Below are 18,429 nucleotides of genomic sequence, written 5' to 3'. Positions count from 1 at the left end.
TCTGTAATTTATGCATTGCTATTGACACAGTTGGCCTTACAGTTTGTGATCTCCAGAGCTCAATCATGATCCCACTGAAGCAAAAAGTAAAACCAATACTGAATTCAACAGCAGCTAAATCATGCACCAGTACGTAAGTTTTTCTGTAACTGGTTCCCTTGCTAAACAGTAGGATGGGGCCTTCCATCCAAGCATGCCCCACATTTTGGAGCACTGCACCTGAAGAACTGGCCCCAAGAGGTCACTTGCTTTGGTTATGCTTAAGACTGGAACTGGCTACTTACCAGATGCACAATTCCTTCCAAAACAAACAGCAATAAGAGGACTCAAGGCAATGAACTACAGACACTGCAATGAGTGGCCAGCACTATTCATTTCTCAGCTTGTCTATATCTTCACAATATGTTTCCTTTCCACTAGTTTAGAACTTGGGACCCTCAAGTCCCTCTTAACCATGGATCTTCAAAGCAAGATCTGCAGTGGGAAGTTTTGGATTACTAGTGTATTAGAAAGAGGATACTAAGCCAACACAAAATATATTTTAATGCAGCTGGCTCTAAAGGAAGCTGCCCAAGAATGTGCCCCTTTCACCATTCCTTGTTAATAAGTTTCTCCACAAACTACCTAAATCAATTTTAGTGTCAAATTTTCATTCAAGTCAGAAATAAATACATAGAGCTGCTCAACGGATTTATCCTCCCCCCCTCCCAGCCCAACACTACTAAAGTCATTTTCAAAGAATACAAGAGTCTCACTTTCAACAAATCCCCCCATCTGAGCATTCCCAATACATCCGGCCACCAGCAATTATCACCGGGATTTAGAAGAGCAGTTTATCTTTTTAATCCTTTGACTCAGAAAAATTAAGTACGTGAACAGCTATAAACATAAACTGTGGCAGTACAGGAGTGGGAGATACAGGAGATGAGCTGGGATACAAGAGCACCAGAGAACTACTGTAGTCTCCTTCATTCCACCTTCTAAGCCCAGTTCCCAGAGCCAATGTGTACAAGGAGGATGGAAATTTTTTCGAATGGGAGTGATCAGTGACAAACACTGGTGGTGGGCTCTGTACTAAACGGGCCTGGGAAGGGACGTGTTAAATCCTAGTTCCCCATCCTCTCCAGCAACACAAAACACAGAGCAAGCTACCTAAGGTGATGGTCTCACTCAAACACATTTATGCACCAATTTTGGATTAGCCAAAATTCTGTTATGAAACCTTTGTAACAATTCCTTTTCCCTCGCCCAAGAGGCAGCCCAGAGAGAAAAACAGAACAACATTATTTTGCAAAACACGGGGTTGGCTTCAGGAAGAGAGAGACAGCAGCCTGCTCGGTCAGAGGCTCCAAGCAAGAGACCGACTCAACTCGACACATGTACCAGCCAGTGCTCGCAGGGGTAGAAAACCTACCCACTAGATGGCTATACTGGGGGTGGGGGGATTACAAGAGACACTGCCAACCCCCCCGAGGCCTTATGGTAAGGGAAGAGAGGGGGCAGGAGAAGTGAGGGGCTGACTATATGTCTTGCCCTTGATGTGTCTGGATACTAACTAGCGTGCGGGCTCCGCTGCCCCCTCACACCTTCCGGCAGAGCCGCCGAAGACCCCCCTGCAGGTGACAGACACCCCCTGCTCCTGCTGGGAGAAGCCACCGCGGCGCCCGCGGTCCTGGGGGCAGGGATCCGAGCCGGGCCGGGCCAAGCCGAGCCGGGGGGCCGCTGTACTCACTCGGCGTATCCCGTGGTCCAGGGCAGGCGTTTGGTCTCCTTGTTGAGGATGAGGATGGGCCGGGCGATGTGGTCGGCGGAGCACTCGACCTCGTCGGCCGACAGCCCCAGGAACTCGGGTCTCCCGTAGGGGAAGCGGAGGGGCAAGTCCGAGCCGCCGCCGTGATCCGAGCCCGAGCCGCCAGCCATGATGCCTCCCATGAAATTGGCCACGGCAGACTTCACCCGAGTGAGCATGTTAGCCCTGCCGCCGCCGCCGGCCGCCCGCGAAGCACCATCCAGCGCGGGCCGGCGGGCGGGCGCACCGCGGGCCAGCCCAGCCCGGCCGCGGCAGCTCAGTCTGCCCCCGCTGCGCTTCCGCAATGGAGGAGCGGCATGGAGCGAGCGGCCGGGAAATTCACCCGCGGGAGCAGCCGGGCAGCGAGCAGCGGCAGGTTCCCCCTCCCAGTGCGAGGAGCCCTAAGCCCAGGAGCCGCGGCGGCAGCTGAGTCATGTGACAATCAGGGCAGCTTCCTGCTGCTGCTGCTGCAGCAAAAAAAAAAAAAAAAAAAACACTCCTGGCTGCTGCACAGGCTGGGCATAGGCAGCCGAGGGGCTAGTGCGGCAGCTGCCCCTTGCAGGCGCAATTCCTGCACGTGTGAGTGGACGGAGACGCTGTGAGGAATGTTTGCAGGGGGTGGAAAGGACGGGTTAGGGTAAGCAGGAAGCTGGCAACCCAATGAAACAGGTGTGAATTCACTCCCTGGCGGGATTTGCCCTCCCTTATTCCGCGCAATGATCCCCCTAAAGTCAGCGTGAATGAAGACCTTAGAAGGTGGCCCAAAGCGATTGTGTGAGGTTCCCTCTAAGTACATAAAGAGTTCCGCCACTGAGGATTGCAGGGTGGAAACAGGGAAATCCTGAGGCAGCTGCTAACTCCTGGGGCGATTAAAATAGAACAAAACCTCCCTGTCACAGTACAAACTCTACCTTCATTTTGGACACATTTCCCTCAAATCACACTTTCCACCTAACACTTGAACTTTTATCTAACTCTGGCTTCAACTTTAAAATCAATGCAGTGCAGCTATTGTGGGATATATATTTTTTTTAATCCTGTGATACTAAAGTGATCAGATGTCCCACTTTTATAGGGACAATCCCTATATTCAGGGCTTTGTCTTATATAGGCACCGCACCCCATGTCTCAATTTTTCACACTAGCTATCTGGTCACCCTATGTGATACTGAAATCAGGGATACATCTAAAAATCAAAGATAGGAAGCACAGAACTATCCTAATGAAAAGGATACTTTAAAAAGGCCTTTTAAGGGCACCTTTTAAAAGAATGTTTATTTACAGTATTAAGATATAACAGTCCATAAAATTACACTTCAGGGACTGGTGGCAGCTTGGAATTAGGTTACACCATTAGAACCAACAATAGTATTAGAACAACTTGTTAAAAACGTGGGTCATTTATAGCATGGGCAGTATAATATTGCTCACATTTGTATAATCATGTGGATTATATGATGATAAAGTTCTCCCTCCTTCCCTTCCGTTATAAAGTTCACCACCACACATTTTCCTGTAAAAATAGCTGTACAAAGAAAGTCTAAATGTAGTCCTTAATTAAGATCCCTATTCTGAAAACACATCTGAGTAAATTTATATGTTTTATAGGATTGGGGTCTAAGACCTTATTTACCTGTAAGCTCCCTTAATTATATTAATTTTAAAAACTGGTCATGTTATAGATATAAATGATAATTAATTTCTAAACCCCAATAATATTTGTCCACTTTGGAGTCTTTGTTTGCAATCTAGCTCCTACACATACAAAACTATTTGAAATTAGCACTTCACAGGTTGATAGAAACGTGCAGCAAACCTTCCAGTACTTCTTGCTGTGAATTTCAGGTTTTATTTCCTTGATCAATTTACCTAGGCCAGCATTTTAAACAAATGTGAAGAACAACATAGGCCTGTTAAAATTTAAATGTCTGACCACTCCATGATGGGATCTCACTACTGGCAAAAAAGAAGAAATTATCTAGGGTTGTACATATCTCACAGGGGAAGACAGGCCCAGAATACTGGAGTTCTGTTACATGGCCGGTATTTTTATTGTCTCAGTACAATTAATCCTCAGCCAGTCTCTTTCCAGCTGCAGATCATCTCACTATCCTCTTCACTTGCCTGTTAAATGGCATGTAGAATAGGAGGAGCAAACAGATGAGTACCACATGAGTACCTTTGGGGAGAGGAGCAATCTTGGATCTTTCTGTGAAAGGAACAAAGTCACTAAAGAGCAGAATCATGCATTCCCAGTGAGGCATGTCAACAGCACCTCATGATCAACAGTGTCAGAGGCAGCTGACATGTAATAACCTAGATATTGTCTTCAGCCATTACCAGGATGAGATCATCAGGCTAATGTAGCCAATATAAATTTTGTGGTATACCTGGTTGGTTCCCCAATTGACAAGGATCATGATATAGATACCATTAGAGCTATTTCACCACAACATTTTCAATAATCTTAACCACTGAGGAGAGATTAGATACAGGATGAAAATCAGATTGTCAACACTAACATAATTTCTTGAACAAAATCTGTACTAATGCTTCCTTAAGACAAGGCAGCTGCTCTTTAAGGGAGGCATTGACAGTCTCCATTAGCACTGGGCCCAGCACCCCCACTCCATTGGCCTTTACTGGACAAGAAGATCAAGGATCCAGAGCACATCTTTTGGCATGATGTTTCCCCAACTCCTCCAGTACTTTGGAGAGCACTACTGGGCAAAATACCAACAGAGATTACATAGTGTTTGTCCCGCCTGCCCCAAGAGGCATAATTTTAAATAAAATGTAAAGAAGAAACAAAGGGAAACTTAGGCCTGTTAGAATCTGAATGATTTTCTCTACAAGATAACAAGAAATTTTCTTACTGCAGGAGGAACTTCAATTAGACACTAAGTGGAAACAGCCTGGACTAACTAAACTATTTGCCACCCAAAACAAATCTATATGCTGACTCAGATTATGTGGATGTGATGTTTGAGGCAAAGAAACTCGTATTTGCCTCTCACATAGCCATAGTAATAGTGTAAAAAAGGTTTGACAATCTATCAGTTTCAACCCAAGACTTCCATCACTGGCATTCTAGTCATCTTCCCTCTCATCTGTAAATCAAGGTGACTTGACTTTGCTCTGTGAACCAAAGTATATCACAGAAGAAGCTGCCACTGTATTATGGTTGAGGCCATCTGATAGTTGTAAAATGATAAACATATCTATTCTTTCTCACAGAATCCCATGGAAATGCTCCAGTTACATTACTACCTGAGGGAAGACATTAAAAAAACCCTTATCTTTACATAAAAGGTGCGCCCCAGCCTCAAACTGCAGGAGCGCAGTTCTGGTGAGTTCTGGTCAGGCCAGATTGAAGATAGTTTTCTGTGGCCTGGACATATAGAATAGTATCCTGGCCTATGATCCAGCTGGCCTGATCCTGGTACCTTTATCTGATGATGAGAAGACCTCAAAATATAAGACAACCTCACAACATAATTCAACTTAAAAAATGCTTGCAAAAAAATAAAACCTACACATGATGTGGAATACTAGTGTATTTGTACAAGCATTTCATAAAGTATAAACACTAAACACATTTTTATCATTCTAATAAGTATTTTTAACAATATTAACACACAGGTGAGCCAGACTGGTTCCATCTATGTATTTGTCAGTGTGCAACTGAGACCTAGGGACTTTGGCATGAGCTACTATCTGCTGTACCAGCATCACACAGGGATCTGTGTCATGACACCCAGTCTAAGGCTAGAGACATGCACAGTCAATGGTGGAATACCAAGGCAGATGCAATCTAGGTAGACTATCATGAAACCAAAGACTTCTATGCTTCTTTGAAAGACATATATGGTCCTACATACACCACTACACTGCCTTTGAAGAGTGCAGACAACCTACACTGACCACTGGCAAAAGAGAAATCCTTCAAAGGTAGCAACAGCATTTCAGTGATCTTCTGAACACAATGTCCAACATCGCAGTGCAGGCACTAATAAGAGTAGTGGAGCAGCCAACATGACAACATGAACACAGCTCTATCCCTTGTCTAACTCAGCACTGCAATCAGTTACATGAAGAATTGCAGGTGCCCCAGATCTGATGGCATTCCTGCAGAAATATTTCAGTATGGAGGCTAAGGTGACTGTATGCACCCTTTTTCAATATATGAAGTACTGAAAATATACCACATGCCTTCAAATATAATGCTACTGTCATCATATGCAACAGGAAAGGTGAAAAGTCAGCCTCTGGCAACTATTGCGGTATCTTGTTACTCGCCATCACTGGAAAGGTTCTGGTCAGAGAACTCTTTGATCATCTGCTATGCAACATTACTAATTAGGTGCTATCAGAGTCACAATGCAGTTTCACAGCAACGTAAGGAATGGCAGATGTGATATTTGTCTTTTGTCAGATGCAGGAGAAGTACAGAGAACAGCAACAAGATCTTTACGCTGTCTTCATCGACCTGGCTAAAGCATTTGACACCTATCAGTAGACCTACACTTTTGCAATTATTATGTAAGTTTAGTTGTCCAGAAAAATACACTAACATTCTGAGGCTATTTCATGATGGAATGCTTGGACAAGTCTGTGTAGAAGGTGTTCTGTCTGACCCATTTTCTATCACTAATGGTACTAAGCAAGGCTGCATAATTGGTCCAATCCTGTCCAATCTCTTCTATGGTCAATGATACTACAAGAGACCTGAATGCCGCTATCAGGATATGTTTCTGATCATCTGGAAAATTATTCAATCTGAACAGGCTGTGAACTTCCACAAAGGTCTTTGAGGCAATTGTTCATGGGCTGCTGTATGCCAATGACCGTGCTCTAGAGGCACATACTGAAGAAGAGATACAATCGATTACAGACAGATTTGCAGAGTCTGCAGGAAGGTACAGGCTGACAATCAATATGAAAAAGATAGAAGTCATGTGGAAGCCTACACCAGGGAATTCCTGCACAAAACCAAAAGTCATCATTAGCAACATACAGTTGTAAGCTGTTACAGACTTCTGCTATCTTGGCAGCACATTACTGAAGACAAGGAATTGACAAGTCGCATCAACAAAGCTAGTTCATCATTTGGCAGACTACCAGGAAGAGTCTGGCAGCAACATGGTATTAAGCTTCAAACCAAGCTAAAAGGCTATAGAGCGGTTGTGCTGTGCAATTTGTTGTATGGATGCGAGTCCTGGACCTGCTGCAAGCACCACATCAAGCTTCTAGATGAGTTCCATTTACGACATCTGCATGCCATACTCTCCATCAAATGGCTGGTTAATATTACCAATAATGAGACTCTGGAATGTAATCAGTCCACAGGAATTGAAGCCGTGCTTATCACATCACAGTCATGCTGGTGTTGAGGATGGATGACACCGGAAAGAAGTTGCTGTATGGCAAACTGAAAGTGGACAGAAGAAACACTTCAAAGATGCAGTGAAGCATAATTTGAAATAGAGCAATATTCATATCAGCAGCTGGGAGTCGTTAGCAATAGGTAGAACATCCTAGCGAGCAGAAGTCAATGATGAAGATGCTAAACTGAGATTAACCGCCGTATGGATCTTGAGGTAAAAGGCTGAGTTGTAAACAGCAGCAGATTCAGCAGGCATAGACTGTAATCCCTTCTTCGCTATAGAGCTACATATGCACTAAGTGCAGAAAGAACTGCCACTTGCATCTTGGCATATTTAGCCACAGTCATACTCACAAGATGTAATGCTGTTGCCGGTGTAATCTTCAGTCATGAAGGACAATAACCAAAAAAAAAAAGGTACAAAATGTGCACCAGTATAAGGAGCTCATTCAGTAAGAGTATGTCAGAGTGGTTGTTCTGATATTATGGTGATGGGGTTATACAAGTATCTGTGTGGATAAAGTCATTTTTAAGGGACAAACTTTGTCCTATGAGTTAGTAAACAAGTCAAAAACTGCTTAAGGCCCTGTTTCTGCAGGTGACTCTGCTCAGGAGATTCCAGCATCCACATGAAGTGGTTCTTACTGTTTTAAAAAAGTGTCATGGATCCTTAATAAACATGAGGAAGTTTTACATCTTACCTGGGAGACAGAACCTCCAGCAACACAATGCCCAGAGCATCATAATGACTCACCGATGAAAATGCCATTTATTGAATCATCAGCACCACTTCCTGCAGTACCATGGCTCCCAACCAAACACTAAGCAAACCCAGCCTTGCTTTACTTATCAGATATGACAAGATTGCAGCCAGAGGTGCTACTGTCAGTGCTCTTTTATAAATATAAGCAGGTTTAAAAATAAATAACCACCAGCAATACTTAGGGAGATATGTTTCCTCAGATGACCTGACCTCTGCAGCAGCATATTCATAAGAGGCAAAGTTATAAATGAATTAGTCAATATTAATTTCATCCAGGGACTCTGCTGTTGAGAAAGTTCATGGTTTGGAGGGTAGAGTGAGTTTTTCTGGCAATACGCATGCCAGTATGATGTTCAGATTGTCCGTGGGCCAAAACTAATCCCTTCACTAGCTGAATAGAACCTTACTCCACAAGTAGTCCTATTATGTCTGCTTGTGATTCACTAAGGTGCTATTCAGTGTGAGTAAAAGTAGCAGAATCCAGTCCTACGTGATTCAATACTACTATATATCACACAAAAACTACATGAGAAGAACTTTATTAAGTTGCAAAGTCAAGCATTCAAACGAGGAAAGGCCAGAATAAAACTTGTCTCTGAAACCATAATTTAACTCCTCCTTATGAATATGCATTATGATACAGTCATTAATTACATGATCACATAGTTTTTTTCCACAGGACCCTGCTCATTCAGTCCACAGAATGGACCTGCTCTAAGGATGAACCAGGATTGTGTAGTAAAAGAGACTGTTGTTCATTGGACCTCTTCATTTGTTGCAAAAGTGGGAAGGTGTATACTGAAAGAGGCAGGGGACTGCAGGAGGAGAAAAGATAGTCTCCTGGTTAAAGCAGTTGAATGGTGCCCTGGAGAATCCCTGCATCTGCCCAGTGGCGTACTGTGGGTCTCCAGCGCCTGGGGGCCAAGCCTACATTTGTGCTCCCCCAGGCCTCATTACCCCCCTTCCCCGCGCGCAGAGCAGGAGCGGTCCTGGTGCCAACACCAGCTGCGCTGGGGAGGAGTGGGTGTCTGTACCTGCAGGAGGAAGGTGCAAATGCAGGCTTGACTCTGCTGCCCTCCCTCCCCGCACTTACCTGCCGCACGGCACCTGCCTTTCCCACTCCAGCACCACAGACCAGCACTGGCTTGGACGGGGCAGCCTTATCCCCCAGCCTGGGAGGGAGGATCAGGCTGCTCTTCACAACTCACAGGGGGCGCAAGACGCCTCCCTCGGTACACCACTGTGCGGACAGTGTGGACCCATTTCTCGCTCTCCCCCATTTCCTCCCCCCCATCGGCAGAAGTGGCAGCAGTGCGCCGTGGGGAGGGGAGGGTCCTGCAGGCCCATTTCCCACTGTCCTCCACACCCCCTGCTGTGGGGGCAGTGAGTGTGGCTGCGAGCCCCGCAGGGGGTTATGATGGGCTCTGGTCCCTGCAGCTCCCTCATTGCATCCAGCGCGGGGCTGAGGAGAGGGGAGGACGCTTGCTGCCACAGCAGAAGCCCTCGACTGCCGTTGTAGTGCCAATAACCAGGACCTATCAGACTTTGGGACCTAGGTCTGGAACAGTCTCAAATTCTGATATGTCCTAGTTATCTATATCACACTCAGCACGGCCACAGCTCCCTGGCCGCCTGCAACAGTGGCATGGTCCCCCAATCTGCTTCTCGGTACACCACTGCATCTGCCACAGAGTTCCTAGGTGATGCTGGGCAAGTCACTTAAACCAAACTGGTCACACAGCTGGTCACTAACTGTGTTTTCCTCATTTCTGGGTGCCTTTCTGGGGACCCAGTGGCCTGATTGTTCTGTCCCAGTGGCCCAGAAGTTCTGAGCACTCTCAGTTGCAACTAAAGTCCATGGGAGTTGTGCTTTGAACATATAGAGTTCTATATAATGCCAAGTATTCTGAAAAAGCATATCCTAGCATGCCTCAAATTGGGTACCAAAATTAGTGGAAACCTTTGACCTTGATCTCTCTATGCCTGTAAAGGGAATAATATCCATTCTTCTCCTAGCAGTGTTGTGAAGATAGATTAATTAATGTTTGTGAAGTGCTCAGATACAGTAATGAAAAACCCATGAGGAAATTAATAATTCTATATTCAGCACTGTGTTTGAATAGTGTGCAGTGAATGAGGCCTGTGGGCCACACTTTGAACAGGGAGGATAAATTAGGCAAGGGTCCTGTGGAAAAATTAGTATGTGATCATAGAAATATAGATCATCCCTGACAGGTGTCTGTCCAACTTATTCTTAAAAATCTCCAATGACAGAGATTCCACAACCTCCCTAGGCAATTTATTCCCGTGCTTAACTACCCTGACAGTTAAGAAGTTTTTCCTAATGTCCAACCTAAACCACCCTTGCTGCAATTTAAGCCCATTGCTTCTTGTCCTATCCTCAGAGGTTAACAAGAACAATTTTTTCCCTCTACCTTGTAAGAACCTTTTATGTACCTGAAAACTGTTATCATGTCTCCCCTCAGTCTTCTGTTCTCCAAACCAAACAAACCAAATTTTTTCAATCTTCCCTCACAGGTCATGTTTTCTAGACCTTTAATAATTTTTGTTGCTCTTCTCTGGACTTTCTCCAATTTGTTCATGTCTTTCCTGAAATGTGGCACCCAGAACTGGACACAATACTCCATTTGAGGCCTAAGCAATATGGAATAGAGTGAAAGAATTATTCTCCTGTGTTGCTTATAACACTCCTGCTAATACATCCCAGAATGATGTTTATTTTTTTTGCAACAGTGTTACACTGTTGGCTCATATTTAGCTTGTGATTCACTATAACCCTCAGATCCCTTTCTGCAGTACTCCTTTCTAGGCAGTAATTCCCATTTTGTATGTGAGCTACTGCTTGTTCCTTCCTAAGTGAAGTACTTGACATTTGTCCTTATTGAATTTCATCCTGTTTACTTCATACCATTTCTCCAGTTTGTCCAGATCATTTTGAATTTTAATTCTATTCTCCTAAGCACTTGCAACTCCTCCCAGCTTGGTATCATCCACAAACTTTATAAGTGTACTCTCTATGCTATTATCTAAATCATTGATGAAGATATTGAACAGAACCGGACCCAGAACTGATCCCTGCGGGACCACACTCGATATGCCCTTCCACCTTGACTATGAACCACAGATACCTACTCTCTGAAAATGGTTTTCCAATCAGTTATGCACCCACCTTATAGAGAGAACCCTTCGAGCTCCATAGAGGTATTTTTCAGGTCTGGGAAAGATATTCAGAGTGTCACAGCTAAATATAAGGTGGAACAGATTGTTGAACAAAAGGCGTTAACATGTTGCAAGAAACCACTCAAAATAAAGTGGGCAATTAACACCTCTGCAGTCACAGGACAAAGGGGAGTTAGAAGATTACAGATTGTTGTAATAAGACAAAGCCAGTGTCCCTACTGAGTCCATGATTTTTAGTGTCTAGCAGAATTATGAATTTAAGATCGCAGGCTCAACTTTTGAAGGTGTTGTGCAGGTTTCTCAAGATTAAACATGCCCCAAGAGTTGGACACAGTACTCCAGCTGAGGCCTCACCAGCAATGGCGGATTAATGGCTCATACCCATGGGCCCCTGCCAATTTGCCCTCCCTCTTCCAGGATCACTAGAACCTGTGTAGAAGTGTGTGGGGGGGGGGGCGCACCAGTGCTAGAAGTGTGTCCCATCCCCAGCTTCTCCTCTTCCCCCCTGGAGCCCTGCCCCTGGCCAGGTCAGAAGCCAGAGCCAGGCCTTGGTAAGAACTGCCCAAGAAGCCTGGGCTACTGTGGGGAGCCATGGTCATTGCCAGCAACTGTATTGGGCTCAGTCCCAGCAGCCAGCCAGCCAGGAGCTCATTTTTGCTCCCCTGGTCCCTGCCAGCATCTGATCTGTCTGCGGTTCTGCTGCCTCTTCAGCAAGCCAGGATCACAGGCCTCGCTGCTCTAGCTCCAGGCAGCAACTACCTGACTCTCGCCCTGCATCTCCTTTTATGTGAGACTGCTGGGCCCGGATTGGCTGCTCCCTGCAGCCTCTCTTTGGCTGCTTCCCCACAACCACTCTAGGCCGCATGGAGGACTTTTCTTCTGCTACCAGCTCTTCACTTGACTAATGCTGATGATGCTATCAAATGGCTGGGTATGCTGTGCATATGCTGAGAGACTAAAAATTTTGTTCTTTGTGTCTGCTTTTAAAAACAGGTCACTCTAAGGTAGCATGTCTTGAGACAAAAGTCCTCCAGACAGAGGGTGGGAGTCACTTATTTCCAGGGGGGACCATTGTGTATTGTGTGTCATACAATAGGAGTTTATTAGCATTCTAAGTCAAATGCTAATGAACAGCTGGTGAAGACTGGAGAAGGAAACTAACAAGAAGTGGTAAACAGCTGGGAGGAAGGGGGAACCCTAGCGTGAGGTGAACATCAGAAGTCTGTTCTGGTATATTTCGGAGTGCAAAGAGATAACCTGTCATCCTTCTCTTAGGAAATTAAGTTTGCTTCATAAAACCACACTTGAATGAAAATGCTGGAAAGAACTTTGGGTAAGATAAGCTTCTTTAGAAGGATAACTTCTTAGTTAAGTTTAGGCTTTAGAACGTGTATTATGATGTTGTTTCATGTAACCATTTTTCTCATCTCACACTGATTTTTATTTGAATCTCTGTTCTTTCTTAAATAAATTTCCTTTTGTTTTATAATTGAACTCAAGTGCTATGTAGTACAAAAGTAGGGATGTAAAGTAAAACTAGGGTACACTGTTCCTTTGGGAACAGAGGAGCTGGGATTTCTGTGGGTGTCCAGTGGTCAGAGCGGGATACCACGGGGGCACACTTTGAAGAGACTTAGGGGCTAGGGTGCATCTGTTGCCAACCTACAAGGCAAAGACAGGGCTGGCGTAGCCCAGAGGAGAGCGCTTGAGTGGGTGACAGGCTGATTGTGGGAGGGAACTCACCCCCAGCTAGTACAGGCAAGGGTCCCCCGCACCAGAGATAAGTGGTGACAAGGTAGCTCACAGCCCTGAGTGCCCCGAGAAGTGGCACCTCTATCACAAAACCTTTCGTACCCACTTGCAATCCATACAAATATAAGAGGGGTGGATGATTTCCATGCTTCTCCAGGCATTTCAGATTTACCTGCAGCCACAGCAACTCTCTGCAAGTACCAGAAATGGCACTTAAGAGTGCTGCAAATGTCACCAGCGTGATCTTGCTGCTGCCTGTGGTTTTTTACTTTTTCTTTGTTTGTGGCTAAATCTGCTAATAGCAGGATGGAATAGGAATTACTCTGCTTATGTGCTCCATTGGCCACTTTATGTGCTGGACATGGAAGAAAAATGGTCAGCTACTTTTTTATGCTTCTTTGTTCTGCTTTCTGCAAAGGACATCTTGATAAGCTTGTACGACTGACCTTAGCATGTGTTGAAAGTAAACACAGGTATGGGGTGGAGAAATTAAGGAGGGACTAGGTGGCTCCTGAGACAGGCAATGATCTATAGAGCCGTTCTCATGTGGGCCACTGAACCCCTGCTGGCAGAAAGGACATAGAAAATGTTTTACTGCGTTATACAAGTGGACCATCTATCTAACTATCCTTTCTCCAACAGTAACCTGCACCAGATGCTGAAAACACCAATACTGGGGGAAATATACCAATATACCCATGGGAAAGGTTTGAACTTAACACTAGGCATTTATACCAAAGCATGAGAGTTGATTTTACACATTTTTTATCCCAGTTACTGTAATTGCATTTATCATTACTCATAGAAATCTCTATCCCTTTTCTGAATTCTGCTCAGCTCTTTACTTCCATGTCTTGTGACAGTGTTATTTATGCTTTGTGAGAAAAGTCTTTTTTTAAGTTGTAGATTTTTTTGCCTTTCAATTTTAATTGGTATGTCCATTGGTTTATGAGCAAAACCAAATATGTGTGTTCAAGGGAGCTTCTCTACCACTTTCATGTCACCTCTTATTTGTTTACTTTCAAAGCTAAATAATCTTAATCTTTTTAAGATCTCCTCACATGCAGATCTTTCCAACCCCATAATAATTTATTATCCTTTTCTGGCCTCTTCCTGTTGCTGTTCCATTTTTGTTGAAATGAGTTGGCCAGAGTTGAACACAGTATTCTAGATGAGGGCGTACCATCCATTTACATAAAGACATTATAATATTTTCAGAATGATTCTCTATCTTTCTTAATATAGTCTAATACCTTAGCTTTTTTGACCACCTTTGCACATTGAGCAAAAGGGTTCATTGAGTTGTCCACAATGCCACAGTTTTTTGGCTGAATGGTTACCTCAAAATGTTGCTTTATAATTGTCTATACTGAATTTAATCTTCCATCACACGGCACAATTGTCTAGGTTTGTTAGTTCCTTCTGAAGTTCCTTACAAACCTTCATAGTCTTAACTAGTCTGAAGCAAGAGGTAGGTGTGTTATATAACTCTTCTAGGGTGCTTGCACCTCACTGGACCTTACCAAAGATCTAGTTTGGAAATCTTCTGGCCTACCATTTGCTGGAAAGTGTAGTTAGTCTATTGAAAACACAGAAGTTGAAATCCTAGCCCCACTGAAGTCAATGGCAAAACCACCATTGACCTCAATGAGGACAGGGTTGCACCCAGGTTTATTCAGTGGATAGATGTTTTTTTTTCAATGAATCTAGATAGCTTGAGTATATTATAAGCCTAATTCTCCTCTTGTGTTGTTACACCAGTGTAACTGCATTGATTTGGGTGGAATTCCTCCTGATTTATATCAGTTCAGCCAGATACAAAATCAAGCCCTCCATCTTTTTGTCTGTTTCCTTATATGTTGTTTCTGTTCCCATATTAAAGTTTGTAAAAAATGATGTAAATAAATCTTATGGTTTACATTATGCTTATCACTTCTAAGGAATGTTATAAAAAGGAATATATAGAGCCTAATTTAATCCACAGTCCCAACATACTAAATTAAAGAAAGAGGCAAAAGAAGAAAATAGTGGGAGACACACTGTCTTAAGTAGATAACAAAATGAATCATGGTGGCAGCAGTAAAAACTATTATGGATACCCTCTAAAATCTATTTGAGATGGACTCATCTGGAACTTCTGGATGACATTTGTGACACATCAGGCTATCCAACCCTGGTGTCAGAATTGATAGCTGAGGTAGGGATGTCTAGCATTGTGCTCCATTGTCTAATCAGAGTGTGTCACAAGATCCAGCTATGGCATCACTTAGTCATCCCAACTGGCCTTTAAGCTGTCTACTGACAAAGGGTGAGTACCTCCCTGAACCACCTCAAAGGCCAGTGCAGAGGTATAGCAATTCAGTCTTGTCTGACAACACTATAGACAGATGTAAAAAAAACAAACAAACCACAGTTACTGAACCACTTTTGTTCGCAGTTCTCATGGATTTACAGGGTCTGTGCTATTTTGCAGCCTTTAAACAGGGTCCTTGGAGTAAGCCCTTTAGTGTACCAGACTCTAAGGGTCCACACTGTTTTTACACAAGGGCAGGCCATGCAGCCTCGACAACTCCTACACTGGGCCTTCAGGTTCCAGCAACCCTGTTTCTCACCCTGAGTTCTTACAGTGAGTTCACCTGAGTTCAGACTCCTGCAGAGAATTCTACACCTTTAGGAAGCAATGCAAACAGTATCTTCAGTGAAGCCAGGCAATCTTTTCGAATCAAAGTAGCAATTATTAATCAGCTGGAATACGGCATCTGGAAGTCTTTAGGTTATGGAAAAGCTAAGTTGAAGTCAGAGTCCCTGCTGGTAGAAGCAATAACATGCCATGCTCGTCTCACATCCATCTTGCCTCTCAATTTCTCTGTGTCTGTGTGTGTGAGAGTCCTCTGTAGTCTCAGCAGTATTCTGAAAACAGTGTGTTCATACCTGTGCTTTTGTCTCTCTCCCCAACCATGCCTGTTCATGTATTCAGCTTGACCTGGCACCACACTCATGAAGCATTAATGTTCAGTCATGGGGCTCCCGTTGTCTCTTCTGTATTCTCCATTCATACGTGTTGATTATATTCAGGTCTTGATGTGCCTTCACACCAACTCTAGACCACCTGTATGACACTGGCCTTGCCTCATTCTTCTCTTACACTTGGTATATAGCAGTACAAAGTGGCTGGGTAAAGTGAGGCACATATATAAATAATAAGATATTCACAAAGATTCCCATATTCATCACAGCAGTCTCAGGAGAGAGGTTCATTCAGCCTACAACCTCTCTGAGCCTCTGTTTGCTCACCAGTAAGAGATTCATGATACATTTTATCTACTGTACTTTCCAAAGGTGTTCTTATGGATAAATGATGTTTGAGATTCATGGATGAAAGGTATGGTGGGGGGTGGTTTAGAAATCAGTTTCAATCAAAAACCTGAGTCAATCCTTTGAACTTTGAGGAAATTTGGATTTGCATCTAGATCCTAACTTCATGATCCAGGTGCACCTTCTTAATGTTGATCTAATCCACCAAAACTTTGTAGAAATTCAGATGCAGATTTAAATGTCCTGGTTTGAGCCCATCAAGATGAGTCTGAATATAAACCGTAGATCCAAAACCTCTGAAACATTGCAGCAGTTAGATCTGGAGTGAAACTTCACAGTTCAAGCCCATTTCTAAATAAATGTGAAGAAATATTATCTGTAGACCAGCAGGGAGGAGGAGACACTACAGAGGCCAAAGGCTGGGGAAAATGATTGAGTATCTGAGCAAGTAGAGACTCTGTGGGAAAAAGTTATTAGAATGAGGCTTATGAGTTTCTGGCCTGGCAGAAGACATCAGTCTTGGGATGGGATTTGGAGGGTGTCTTGGAATCAATTTGACAAAAAGATGGAGAAAATGACAGAGTTTGTTCCACATATGAGAAGAGAGACAGAGACGGATTTATTCCCTGCTGTGGAGACAATGACCCTGAATGAGAAGTACTAATAACAAACATTCTATGATCTACTATGTAGGTACCATTAGGTGAGATTTTCAAAAGGTGTCTAAGAGCAAGGCACCCTCATTATTCTTTTGGCATCACTGTTACCGACATATCAATCAGGTTGGCTACTGTTACCCCAAATTATAGAGTTTGACAGTTTTAAATGCACAGATTGTTATGGTATTGAATAATCAGCCCCTAGTGTCCGGTCAATATCAAGGAAAACAAGAACTTTCCCAAACCAAAGCATAACAAACAGACTAAATTCCAGGCAAAAGTGGACATTTAAAATATATAGGTTCTTACAAAACTCTTGCTGAAAGCAGAGCAGATGAAAGCACTTAAATATTTATTAAGACATGTGGTCTTTAAAAAATTGCTTTCATGACTAGTCTTAAGAGCTCTCCTGTACCGGGTCTCTAATAAAGCACTGTGCATGCAGTTCCTTCCTTTACAAACCCTTTCAAGGGTCTCTTGGTATAGAATCTGCTGCTTTTTCTGCGAAGAAGTGTGTACTCTAGGTCCTTTTTAATCTTAGACATGAAAAATATTTTTTCCTTTTCCTATTCCTGTATTTCATGACCTGAGCTTCTTTTATTAAAAGTTATGATGCCCAAACAGGTTTGAACATATTTGTTTAAATGACTTGGTTCTTCATCTTGTTTTAAGCTTGATTTTTCCTTATTTTTACTTTCTTATATTTTCTACTGCATGGAAGGTCTGGTTTTTTACAATCTTCTATTATTGACAGTAGCTTGTTTTTATATTTTAAAAAGTCTTTCTTTTCTCTGAGTATGATTTAAGCTGTGTTCCTACATAAATCCAACAGTGTTGAGAACAAAAAGATGCAATGGTGTAAATCGGTCATTTTCTTCTTGAGTTGAACTGGATCAGTGGTTGCAACTCAGGACTTAATTCTGTATGCCAGTAGCAGCTGAGGGACTGTCATATGATGGAATGTTATTAATAGAGCTGGTTGGAAAATTTCTGATGAAACTTAGTTTCCAATGTCCAGAGCGCTATAGCAGGGAGCCTGCCAACCCCAGAGCCCTGGCTAGAGCTGGGTCCCTCAGGACTAGTAGGCTTCCTGCTCCGTGTCTCCAGGGCAGACCCACCACAGTTTCCATGTTTCCAGGGTCCATGGCTCTGGCGCAGCCTGACGTGGTCTGTCCTAACGTTGGAGACCTGAGTGCTTCCAAGGTGTGCAGCTTTGACCAGACCCATGCCAGGGCTTTAGGAGTTTCCATGCTCCCTGCTGAGGAGCTGGGAAGTATGGAAACACTGGGAGACCCAATTAATTGGAGTTCCAGACTGGCTGGGAATCTGGAAGCGCTAGTGTGACTGGCCCCAGAGCAGTCCACATTGGGTAGAAAAGCTGCCTTAGAGCTGCAGACCCTGGGATCCTTGCTAGCTGCTTAGTGAAACCGGTATTTTTGTCAGTTTCATGATGCCCCAGAATACACAGAAATGTCAATTTCACTCAGTAGCTGCTGGTACCAGGGAGCAGATATCATTTTGGAAACACGATGTGGTGGCATTTGCTAAATTATTTTTTCCCCCG

General features: G+C 43.7%; 1 protein-coding gene across 3 annotated transcripts in view; it reads right to left on the bottom strand.

Moving 5' to 3' along the window:
• PPM1H (protein phosphatase, Mg2+/Mn2+ dependent 1H) overlaps positions 1–2,166 on the bottom strand; it is a 194,381-nt gene extending 192,215 nt beyond the window's left edge. For all 3 annotated transcript variants that reach the window (XR_010922841.1, XM_067564120.1, XM_067564119.1), the window contains exon 1: positions 1,733–2,166. Coding sequence is in view for 2 of the 3 variants with exons in the window: in XM_067564120.1 (XP_067420221.1) it covers positions 1,733–1,968 (236 nt within the window). In the remaining variant the exon portion in view is untranslated. The remainder of the gene's footprint in view (positions 1–1,732) is intronic.
• Positions 2,167–18,429: the final 16,263 nt, after the last annotated feature.

This window comes from Emydura macquarii, unplaced genomic scaffold (assembly GCF_026122565.2).
Source record: "Emydura macquarii macquarii isolate MOO-44397 ecotype Brisbane River unplaced genomic scaffold, CSIRO-AGI_Emac_v2 contig_2636, whole genome shotgun sequence".
Lineage (NCBI taxonomy): Eukaryota > Metazoa > Chordata > Testudines > Chelidae > Emydura > Emydura macquarii.
The sequence above is the reverse complement of the archived record's forward strand: the minus strand, read 5'-3'. Positions and strand labels throughout refer to the sequence as shown.